The following is a 12,208-nucleotide window of genomic DNA, read 5'->3' as shown; positions in this document are numbered from 1 at the left end:
CATGGAAGGTAAGTGACAACACAAAAGAGCCCCACTAATGTAAAATGCGGCTTCGTCCATAAGAGCATCTGCTAAAAGAAAAGGATTTTTTACAATCCCTGAAAGAAACGTAAAACTTCAATTCGGCATCTCTACCTTCCAAGGCCAGAGGGGGTATTTAAGAGGAATGACGACATCTAAAATTAGCTTCCTTAGAGCCCTGGATTCATCATGATTACGACCATTCCTGCATGTGTGGGTAGTATGTGCTTGTCTATGTGCGTATCTCACCTTGCCCTTGTCGAAGTAATTGATAATCTGCTGGTAGAGCTGATCCTTGAGCTGTCCTTGAGTGGCGGCATGGTAGCCGTCTCTCTGGGTCAGGTGGGCTGCACACTGCTCGTCCGACCACTACAGGGGGAGAGAGAAATTAGCCTCGGGGTCAACGCCGCGCGAAAAGCAGATCGAGTGACAAGAAATCGATGGCTGAGTGATAGCCGATGCGAATATGGTGAGACTGATGTGTATTTCTTTTTACAGCTGCCCTCCACTCTGGCAGGGCGCGATTGAAACGTAAGGTTTGGGCAATGAAGCCCGCGTCAATACATATCGAATAGTTCAGAGAGAGCATTGATGCAGTTCATAGCTTTCTGTTGCTAATGCTTGCTGATACAGTGCTGCACACAAGATTCCCCACAATCCTAAAACATGTTAGCTCATCGGAAGCCAATCTAGTGAGGTATAAACAGAGGCAGGAGAGGAGGACTGATGCAGGAGAACACAGGACGATAGCAGAGGCTGGTGCTGCCTGTGAACTCCATCTCAGCAAGGATAATGATGAGGTTTCTGAAGGGGCCAGAGCAGCTCGGCTAAGGGGGAGGCAGTCGATCTGATGGGCCTCTGTGTCATGGAAGCATAATCCCACTCGTCCAGCCATTAGCAGCCGGCTTTAATTAGGATTCTGAAGTCCTGCGAGTGACCTGAAGAGTTAAGATCTCTGAGAAACTTCTGACCGAGGGCAACATTTGAATAGCAAAGCCGAGGAATTTGCATGTCCTGAGCTGGAGATGGGCGGAAAAGTAATTGCTCGGCATATTGTCGCCGTGGCATGAAGAGGGATGTATGGAGGCTCTGGATCGAGCTATTGATTCCTTCATGGCGAAACTGCAGCATTTCAATTTCTCGGTTTATTCATGGACGGCCAGTGACCCTGCTTATACACCTCTGACAATACACAAAGTTATGTAAATTAATACATCTGTTATTATACGAATGCAGCTAATCTACTGGACAACTAATTATCATTACAGGAATCAGTTTTTCCAAGTTTTACAACATTATTCATCCTAATTCATGCTTGTTTACATGCGCTTCTTTTGCCTGGTCTACAAGATGTCAGACATTTTTGGGAAGGGATATTTCCCTCTTTGTTTTTAAAAATAATACTATAAAACAAACCCTTAAACAAGCATACCAGGCCAGCAGGTGGCGATAAAGTCTATATCAACAATCTATTTTACATACACATGGATACACTGACAAATCAAACTAACAAATGCAGTTTGCATGTGGACGAGATGCAAACACAGAGGGAAAAGTAGATTTGTAATGAGGACAGGATGTATTTGACCAGCGTACAAAAACAGTGACTTTAATGACGCCCTTGCAGAATAAAACATTCATCAAAACCCTGGTGCAACAAAATTAACAAATTTTCAACATTTACAGTAATTGAGTCCATCTCTAAAGGTTTAAATTATGCTATGATCAGAGATGAGCAGAATAAAAAATAATAACAACCACATCAGGTTCTGTAAATGCTGCTTCAGAGAGGAAGATTCAGTCAGTCTGCTCTCCCCTTTCGGGACCTGAACAGAGGCTGGAACAGTCAGCTACTTATGTAAATACAGATGAGATATTGGGTGCAGCCATGTTGGATACAAGCCACAGAGGAACAACTCAAAACTCATGTAATACCAACCCCCCCGACTGGGAATAGACACTGCAGTTTTTTTTGTGTGTGCGAGGAGTTTTGTTGAATATTTTTGGCGAGAGATGGAAACTTTTAAAACCGAGAGCAGGTCGACACTTACAAGGTGTATTGAGGAAATGCTGACAGAATATAAATATGTATGTGTCTAATATAAGATATCATTGCACTGGGTATGTGGAAGGAACCTGCTCCCTTTTCCACCCTAAACCGGGGGGGCCTTGAACCATATGATCTTCAGACGAGGATTGTTAATTTTTGGCTGACAAAGAGGACAGTTAAAGTTCACCTTCATCTCAAAGCACCTCAGGAAGCTGGGAGCTGCTGCTCCTCCTGTTTTTTAACAATGTATTTGCTGTTCTCAGGAAAGATCAGATACCAGCTGAGATTTGCACCGACTACTCAAGGTGAGAAAGATGCTGCTCAGCAGATCTGCCCTCTGAGCAGCCATCTCATACCATGATTGGATTAAAGGGATGGCGACCTATATTTCCAAGTCCTGTGCACATTCCAATTCAAATATACACCCTTGTTTGACGCCTGGGGTTCAATACAATCTGCCTGATAACAGCTTTGGAGCTTGGGATTCTGTGATCGGTGCCGTTTGAAGTATTTTGGAATGTTTAATTCCACGTTAATTTGTTGTTGGTATTGTGCGTGTGTACCTTGAGCAGTTTGGCGTGTAGCAGCAGAGTGTAGGCAGCCTCCGTGTAGTTGTCGCACTCTTTGTGGAGGTCACACAGCTTGTAGAGGTACCTGGCAGGAGAGAGCAGTGATTTATGGGTCATATCTGCAAAGGGCCTCACAAACTCAAACAACAGGCACAAAGTGAACTCTACCAGGGATGATGCGTGTTGACAGCCTCTTTTACCTCAAATAACTTTTGGCGGACAGATGGAATTATCCGAGTGGCGAGATTACGTAAATGGAAAATGCACTCCAGCAAAATCATATATTTCATTCTGGATTTCTGGTGCATGTGCAGCTCGGAGGGAAGGATCCAGATGTGCAGCATTTAGTGTTGTGGAAAATTAGGAGCGGACTTTGCCTTTCACATATGAAGAGCGTAGCAGGAGATTGTCATGAAAGTCCGGACCATTCAAGTGAGGGCCGGTGCCTGGGCAGAGCAAGCAGGAGGCAGGACGTGATGTATAAATGCTGCAGGGTTTTGTTTAGGGCTCACTCAGATATTTTACAAGGAGGCTGGCAGGAGAATAGTTTCAGAGAAGGTTGGGAAAATTATTTGGACAATTTGCTTTCCCGCATAAAGCCCTTTGGAAAATTCCAGGGAAAAATCTCAGGAAAATCTCCTTTATTGCATGTCTGAAATCCGCTTTGATTATATACCTCATGGGTGTGTTTAAATGCCTCAAACAGACTTAATGCTTATCAAATCTGTAATCTCGTTCTTACTTACCTGATGTACATTTCCTCTCTGTCTATCTCCTTGTAGAAGTTCTACAAGAAGGAAAAGAAAAATCATTAAAATGCATTTCTAAAGGTTCAAGGTGTCCTGCTTACGAAGCATAATTCTAGAAATTACTGAACTGTAGATTATTACTGAAAAAATCTAAATATCTTGGCTGTGTGACAAATTAATTTTCTTTATGGATAAGTCAAAATGAACTGGCTCGCAGCAACCAAACGTTAAGTTTCTAGTAGAGAAAAGTAAGTTGGTTGACAGAATCACAGTGGGAGGAGGTCGCACTGCTCTCTTGGCGAAAACTGAAAACTCATATTTAATACATGACACATCACTGAGAGAACATGACTCAGATAAATGTTGCATGTAGGCCACGGGCCTGCGGGTCACATGACGCAAAACCGACATTTTGGTGCTCCCTGGTGAAATGTCACTTCACAGAGGCGAGATGTTTCAGGTGAGCGGCTCTGTGATCACGTCTTGATGCTTCGTGACACGTGCAGGTGACTCTCACTGCTTCTTAACTTCCCTCGATAGTCTATGAACGATGCTTAGGTGTTACTAATACAGATATTGTCGTCAATTCATGCAAGGGGTTGTGTGTTTTTTTAACTGGGTTTGTGTGTGTTCAGAAAATTTTAAAAAGCCGTCTTACTAGCACGTTCACAGTGCAGCTCATGCGGTTCTCCTTGTTCTCATCGTGCATGATGGTCCTGTAGTCCAACAACCTCTCCAGCAGACGAACCACCAGCGTGACGAAGTTCTCCCCGGTCTTGGCCAAGTACTTGTGCTTCCTGCAGTGCTCCAGTAAACTAGTGTGTGTGTGAAGGAACAGAAGCCAGGGACAGAGAGGAAAACAAATGTGATGCATGTACAAGAAATTATTTAACTGCTTAAAGGTTCAGTGTGTGGAATTTAGTGACATCTAGTGGTGAAGTTGCCTGTTGCAGCTGAAAATCCCTCGCCTCACCCTCCCCTTCCAAACACGACAGATAACCTGTAGCAGCCTTCAGTTGTCATACAAATTCAAAAGGTGTTTAGTTTGTATATTTTGGGCTACTGTAAAAAAAACATGGCCGCCTCCATAGTGTGGACTAGCTCCCAATGTAAATATAAAGATTTTAAATATAAAGGGCTCATTCTAGGGTAAAGGAAACAACAAGTCATACAATTTAGATGAACGACACTAGTGAAAACATCACTAGGATTATTTAACGTTACATTTCTGCCTTTAGATCCCTTTCACCTGAATCTTACACACTGAACTTTAAAACATCAACCTTTGTTGCATAGGGTTTGGCTCAACTTTCATTAGCATCCTCGTGAACTGAGAGCACACATCACAGCGGCAAACTGCGATGAGACGTCGCATGATCATCAGCACACTGTGATTATTTTGAGGAGTGCCATGTTGCAATTAGCATTATCTAACTCGTGAGAGGCCCGGGGTGTAATCCTGCCCGTTAATCAGCACTTACATTTTCTGAAAGAGGACTTTGTACTGCTCGTCTCCGCGGCCCCCCTCCACCTCGTGATCCAGCTTGGTGATGATCTCGTTCTCAAACTGCAATTAGACAGAGCAGGCGTAAATAATCAGTGTAGCTAATTTCTCAATTCATTAACGCCATCTCACTCTCGCTCTCTCTCTGCATCAAGGCTCGGCGGCTGAGGGGATCCGTGCGTCGTCTTTTTTTGTCCCCGTCCCCTCTCTGTCCGCCCAGCTGGCTGTAGGCTGGTGTTCGACGTTCATCATAAAGCTTTTCTTTATCTGTGTAAATCTGGTTGGATTAAAGCAACGGGGCTACAACACCAGACACATCCCTGTTATTTCTGCAGCTTATGGCAGTTATGCATGGTCCTTATTTCTCCGATATTTGTATGTTTCAGCTGTGTATATGTGTATATATAAATAACTGCACCAACTTCTTGACATGCTCATTTGTTCAAAAGAAGAAAATATTGAAATACTCCTCTCTGTTAAAACACACTCAGGGTGAAGGTAAAGTGGATGTTACTGGCTTTAGGCTGACACATTGACTTACATAGATGTGTTTTGAGCTGTTGTCATTATTATTATTATACATTTATTACCAAATCGTACTTGGGGGTGAAGTTATTGCCCCATCCATCCCAAAAACACCGCCCTGTTGAGGATTATCTATCAAATGATCTGATAGAGGGATGCTGGTTAAACTACCACAGTCTTCACATGAATAAAAGGGCGAGCAAAGAGACATTGGAGCTTTGGTTTCATACAACTTCACTGAGCATCACATACTTTGGGAGCCCACATTAACATCAAAGCGCTGAAGACTGCCTGAGACGTCGTATGGCAGAACAGCTGTAGTCAAACAGATTTCCTCATGCAGAAAGGCTTAATTTTGCACTTTAACGAGGCATGACATTAAGTTCCACTTACCGTGGCCGTTGATAATCGCAGCACAACAAAACGAGATTTGCAGAATTACAAGTAAGCTTGTGGCTATGAAACCCATTTTTTCTTCAGATGGACTATTCCTCGGCATGTTTTTTTTATGATACCCAAACTAACGCCAGCTGCTTCACTTGCACTGCTTCAATTGTGTCACGTTTCAGAGGACGCACCCGCTGGAAGCTGCACGTGAAGTGGAACTCGCACTGCATCATGTCGAAGAAGATGGGGATGGTGGCCTTTCGCAGCTCGATCTCGGGAACAAGCGTCATCTCCAGGATAGGACCCACCATCTCTGGGATGAATCTTTTCTTGTGGGGCCCTAAGAGAGGGGGGGAAAACATATGCAGTAGATATAAACACATTGTATTTTACAGAACTTATTGGTAGACTTTAGTTTGAACAAAACCGTACAATATGCTTATCTTCACAGAGCAGGACTAATCCATTATGTGCTGGGATTTGAAAAAAGTAGCTGTTTGCGAAAAACACAGCAGAAAAGTCTCCTCTCATCAGAATTTGCCATTACAATCACGCAGTAAACAACTTCAAACCAAACACCTCTGGTAAAAATAAAAGAAACATAGCGAGGGGCTCATTAAAACCGCAGTGAATGAGTCGATCTAATCTGGTGGAAAGCTCTAATTAAGGGATCAGATGGTGCGGGTTACAATGAGGGAACTTTGAAGGAAACGCAGGTGCCCGAATCTAACACCACAATCCCCGTAATGCAGTCTCATTCCATCGAGACTCCGCTGCCGAGTCAAGCTCATCAAGCATGAAACTAATTAACACATGATTGTCTATATTTAGCTCCTGTTCTTGTCTGGATTGACTTGTAATGACTGTGAAGGTGCCGAGTTGGCAGATCGTCATAAATAGAAATAGAAAGAAACAACACTTTATCACAATTGCCGTTCTTCTCCTGTGGTGTTTGAAACTGATCCTCGACAGTGGATACATTTAGAAAGGAAGTGAACATACTGACAAAGAAGTGGGTGACGTTACCTAGATTGTACCACATGTCCCGGATTTCAAAGCCAATTTGTCTCCTCATGTCCTGGTACCTGAAACATGAATAGAAGTAAAAAGAGAAATTACACAAGTTAGATCACAACAAATGAGTTGGAGTACAAGAGTAAACCCACATATAAACCAATTCTCCACCGCATGTAGCCATTTCTGTGGAATGTAAGGTTTAGTTTACATTTTTTAAACACTTGATATATGTATGTTTTCATCTGTGGAAAGAAGACATTAGGGCACAGTTAGCGGGGATACGACCGAATAAACAATACAAACAGTGATTGCTAAGAAATTCTAAAGTGTACAGCTGCAGAAACAAATTATGATGAGTCCATAAGGCTGAGCAAACAGATCTGAGAAATATTTTTTCTCAATGTCAGTGTTCAATATTAAAAGAAAGATGATAAACCCAAAAACCAGTGAGTGAGCGTTTGTACCAACTTTGAAAGGATTCCCTGAAAGTGTTCTTGAGGCATTGCATTTCCAACACGAATAATGTGATTTATGAGGTCACAGTGACCATGACCTTTGTCCACCAAAGTCTAATAAATGCATCTTAAAGTCAAACTGAAGGTTGTATACCGAATTTGAAGAAATTCTCTCAGGGCGTTGATGCAATATCGTGTTCATAAGAATCGGACAGAAACGCCTCAGGAAACAGGCGATCACCAGCGCAGTGGCATAAAATCCAGTGGGATGCAACTCAACATCTCAATGACAGTTGCTATATTTTATAAATGTATATTAACCAGCACTAGGCAACTCAGCGTCTAAGATGTATTTTGGAAGTTAATTTGTTTAGTCTCTCCTTGATGTTTTTTTTTTGGAATACAAATGCACACAAATGAGTTTCTTCCACTCGCAACACACACACACACACGCACTCGCACACGCACGCCGACAGCCAATCGACTGTCAGCTGTGGTCTATCAATTCTTTTCTTCTTGCATTTTAAAACACACGGGGGACGGAGGACAGACAACATGAGACAAAGTGTTTGATCAGACAGCCTTTGTTGATCCCAGTTCTCTGAGGTTGACTTGATGTGTCAAGAGCCCTTATATAAAACAAAGATTTGGGATGGAGGGATCACTCCCGTCCTGAGTCGTTGTCTAGCTTTTTTACGAATGAGGGCTTTTAAGCTGATCGGCTCTGCCATGTCTAGGTCGTGAACCAATCTCCATGGCAGCTTGGGCGCCGTCTCCCTGCCTGCCACGCAGTCCCGGGTCACAGAGAGGACAAACAGTGAAGTGGAAAGGACGGTGAGCGGGAGACGGACAGTGAATGATGGGAGAGACCAACAGCAGTGGAAATAGAGGGCAGCGAGGCAGAAAGCGAGACCCACTCTTGTGAAACTGATCACATGAAAGCAAAGCAATGACTTCAGCTCCCTCAAAACAAGCAGATAACGAAAATAGAGTAAGTTCAAGCCTGAAATTGTTTCAAGATCTAGAATATAGTGAGCACGATGGAGGAGGCGGGCCTGAGAGAGACATTTCTGACCGTGCACCCTCTTGTCCACTGGACTGGGAATGACACACTTTAGCTGCACCTCTGCATGCTGAGAAGTAATCAGATGCATTTTCTCTTTTGGGAATTACTGCACTAATCCATATTACTGTGCTTCTGTTGTGTGGAGCGGTGCCAAACCATCATGTGTGTGTTGCGGACTGGGCTGATAAAACAACCACAGTTACCGCCTTGTGGTTGTCTGTCCCTGCAGACCAGTCAAGTTGCAGGAAATATGGTCACAATCTTGCCTTCTGTTCCTGAGCTATGGCCACAACATTATGATGTCATACCTTTTGGTTAAATAATGCCATAATTTTGACATTATAATCCTATAAGACATTTGTCAAGTATGTGTGAGTTAATGCGATAACAGTAAATTGGACACATCCCAACATCCAGTTAGTTAAGGCCTGCATCACAGTGTGACCAATTCAAAGCAGGCAACACTTAAATTCATCTGCAACACAAGCCAGCAGAAATCGATACTTGCAAAACAGCTTCTATTTTAAAGAGAACATTTATTAGACTCCTGACATTATGGAACTTGCAGCCCATTGACCCAAGTCACAGTTTCTTGATTATTTGTAATACCTTTTTAAAACTCTTCTTTTGGTGGAAGCCTCACAAATGGTTGACATTGGGTTTATTTACTCTGACTACTCATTTACTATTTTGACCGTATCTTTTTATCCGTCTATTTTCCTCTACTCATGTTCCTTTGTCTTTTTCTCATTTTATCTACCTGCCTGATTGTCAACACACTTTAATTAAATTAGGTTTTGTATCGTACTATCTCACTGTTAATTAACAGGATTACGCAAAAACTAGTGGATAGGTTACCATGGAATTTTGAAGGGAGGATGTGGTTTGGATCAGGGAAGAATCTACATTTTTTGGGAACAGATCTGGATCAGGGGGAAGACTCAGGATATTTGTCTCTCATTCTTTACATTGCGAGATATGGAGTTTCTCAACAATTTTGTTTTCATTAATCTTGGTCTTGAAAACAGTGTTTGCAATTTGGTGCAGATCCAAATAGAAGTCCTGTATCTTGTGAATTAAAATGTGATTTCATAAGGTGACTGTTGGGCCATGGTGGAATAATACACCCTCTGTGTTCCCTTCCAGTAGTTACATTGTCAGCACCATCAGGGTCTAATGATTTCACACACTGCTTTTTTTAAAAGGCGTCTCTCGCTGAACAGGAGGGTAGTGTGAGGAGTAGCTCATTTTATAAATCAAATGTAATTTAAAGTCAGATGTGGTGTCAGAGTCATTAATCCTTTTTTCCCTCCCTACAGTCTCATGCCCTCACCAGATGGTGGCACTGCAGGCGACCACAACGTTTGCCCAGGCCAAGAATCAGGCCCCATCTGACATCGGAGTATCACACTGAGGTACTGATGGAGACCCGGTGACCAGTGAACACTATCCTGACCTCTCATTATCATCCCTTCGATCTATTTCATTCCTCGTGACATTTCAGGGCACACTGTAGCCTCCGATTGGAAATCTGAAAACCAATCGATTGTTTTGCCAATATTGTACAAAGTCACATTAATGTCTATTGACAGAGGAGAACAAAGAATCCTTAACAAATACGCTGCGTCACCTCTTTGCAGCGAGGCTACTTTACCAGATTTTGCTGTTTGAAGGGAGGAGTGTTGGAAACACAAAGGATTGATCTTGCGGCAGAGTATTGGCAAGATGACGAAATATAAATAGAGAACTGCCTCTACAAATAACTGTAAAGCTGCATACAAAACAACAGAAACAGAAAAGCAATATGACATCCTCCTCTGTAGCTGCCTTTCAACAAAACTTGAACGTGCAACTTGTTTGTCGTGCGTCTTTGCGCTAACAGGATCGGTGTCTTCCACAACATTAAATGCAGTTAGTCTTTACTCGTGCTCGGATGCAGGGAGCAGATGACTGCTCAGGAGGCGTCCCGTCCTCGTCGGAGCTGAGACAGATGCAGGGCGCTGTTCTGTCACTCTCCTATACACAGCGAGACAGACAGCTATGACTGTCGGCTGTCAGGGCCCGAAAACGCGAACCTGTCAGCGAACGCGGGCCCGGAAAGCTTTCAGCGAGGTAAACTAAGAATAACGTGTCCACAGAGGGACAGCAGTGAGCAGGGGTGAGTGGATCCAGGGCTCTCGGCGGCGTGTGCTGTGTGATGCGACTGGGTCAGGGGGCAAAGAGCAAGACTGAGAGGCGAGCGGAGGTGAAGGATGTGAAGGCAGGAGGTGATGGGAACGGAAGAGAGGGAGAAAAAAACACTGACGCAACAACAGAGAAGAAAGAACACACACGCACACACACAAGTGATTGACAGGTAGTGGCCTGTGAGTACATATGAGATGTGAAAGGAAGTGGGAGACATTAAAAACCCGACAATATGACACTCCCTCTCTTCATCACTCACACTTTGAGTGGATGTCATGACAGTGACACGGCCGCATGCTCATTTTAAGCAGCTCTGCATGCGAGTATCATTTCCTCTGTGGCTACAGGAACACTTGAAGAAAAATGACAGTGTATTATCTCCGACAAGGAGGTTATAGTTTCATCTGCGTCTGCAAAAAGTCCACATAATGGCCAAATGAGCCCTTGTGAGATGGAAAGAAGGAAACTCTCAGGTCAGACGGTGGTGAGAATTTAAAAGGCAAACATTGAAATAAGTATGGAGCCAATTTTGCGCAGATTTGCCGGAGTTCACGCCTGAAAACGGCTCAATTGTGTGAAGTTTGATTCTGCCTGATTGAATTCAAGGGGACTGTTGGGCCTTGGCGGAGGTATGCGCTGTATTGAAGGCTATTCTAGTTAAACCTTTATTCCTTTTTTGTCCAGAAAAAAAAATTCTTGTCATTTAAGCTGTCGCTGAACTCGGGAACATGGCGACAACTTTATTAATAGACAAATTTAAAAAGGAATAAGCTGCATTTCACTTTTAATAAGTTATAATAACTTTATCTCATCTGCTTATTTTTCTTTACCCATCATGTTGCAGCATCTCAGATCTCACAAATTAACTTGGTGAATGTCATCATTGTTATATAGTGTGTATATATACATATATATATATATATATAGGATATGAATTTTCTTTATAAAGACATGTAAGCCAGTTATCACTGTTCTGGTGTATTAATTGTCAGAAGGAAATGAGAATCACACAGACACAAACAACAGAGCAGAACTTCACAAACAGCCCCGGGAGACATGTGTGACGCAGGACGAAAGCAGACACGAGGCAGTAAAGAGCTGCGTTCCACACAATCTATGATTTCAACCCTCTGTTCTCTGCTCCAGAGCAAAGCCACAATAATTGGTATTGCAGGCGGTGCTGACAGTTCATGTGCCAGCACGCAAGGAAACGGGGATGTGCAGAGGGAGAGGTAAAAGAGAAGAAGGTGAGAGGTAGGTGGAGGGAGACAGACAGGGAGACGGAGGAGGAGAGCGGGTGGGTGGAGGTAGACAGAGAAGGTGAGAGAGAAAACGACAAACCCTGTATAATATCTGCTTCTCTTGCTCTGGAAGAAACCTGGCTGCGCTTGAATGACATATTTGGCAGCGTTAACGAACCTGCCTGGAAACAGCGAGTCAGAGATCAGCCCTCTCCTATACTTACGCCAGTTATTGGGCATGTGAATCAAATAGCGATTTCTTTCAAGGAAGGGCAGACAAGTCGAGGGAGGGGGTGGAGGTGGTGGAATGTCTTGTTTACTGTGTAGGGGCTGTTTGTGTGTGTGGGGGCCGATAGCAAAGCCCTGACCAGCGAGCGGATTCTCAATTGAAGATGGAGATGGGAGCCCAGAAAGCATTTACACATATGGTTTCATTA

At 43.3% G+C, this 12,208-nt stretch overlaps 1 protein-coding gene across 2 annotated transcripts in view; it reads right to left on the bottom strand.

The window, feature by feature from the left end:
• Positions 1 to 12,208, bottom strand: part of dock1 (dedicator of cytokinesis 1) — a 170,895-nt gene that overhangs the window by 26,500 nt on the left and 132,187 nt on the right. For both annotated transcript variants that reach the window (XM_053413680.1, XM_053413681.1), the window contains exons 32-38: positions 6,832 to 6,890; positions 5,997 to 6,145; positions 4,871 to 4,956; positions 4,048 to 4,204; positions 3,387 to 3,427; positions 2,635 to 2,725; positions 271 to 390 (exon numbers count right to left, since the gene is read on the bottom strand). In XM_053413680.1, the coding sequence (XP_053269655.1) occupies positions 271 to 390; positions 2,635 to 2,725; positions 3,387 to 3,427; positions 4,048 to 4,204; positions 4,871 to 4,956; positions 5,997 to 6,145; positions 6,832 to 6,890 (703 nt within the window). The remainder of the gene's footprint in view (positions 1 to 270; positions 391 to 2,634; positions 2,726 to 3,386; positions 3,428 to 4,047; positions 4,205 to 4,870; positions 4,957 to 5,996; positions 6,146 to 6,831; positions 6,891 to 12,208) is intronic.

Source organism: Pleuronectes platessa, chromosome 21 (genome assembly GCF_947347685.1).
Source record: "Pleuronectes platessa chromosome 21, fPlePla1.1, whole genome shotgun sequence".
Classification (NCBI taxonomy): Eukaryota; Metazoa; Chordata; class Actinopteri; order Pleuronectiformes; family Pleuronectidae; genus Pleuronectes; species Pleuronectes platessa.
Note: the sequence above shows the minus strand (reverse complement) of the source record. Positions and strands in the feature narration are given on the sequence as shown.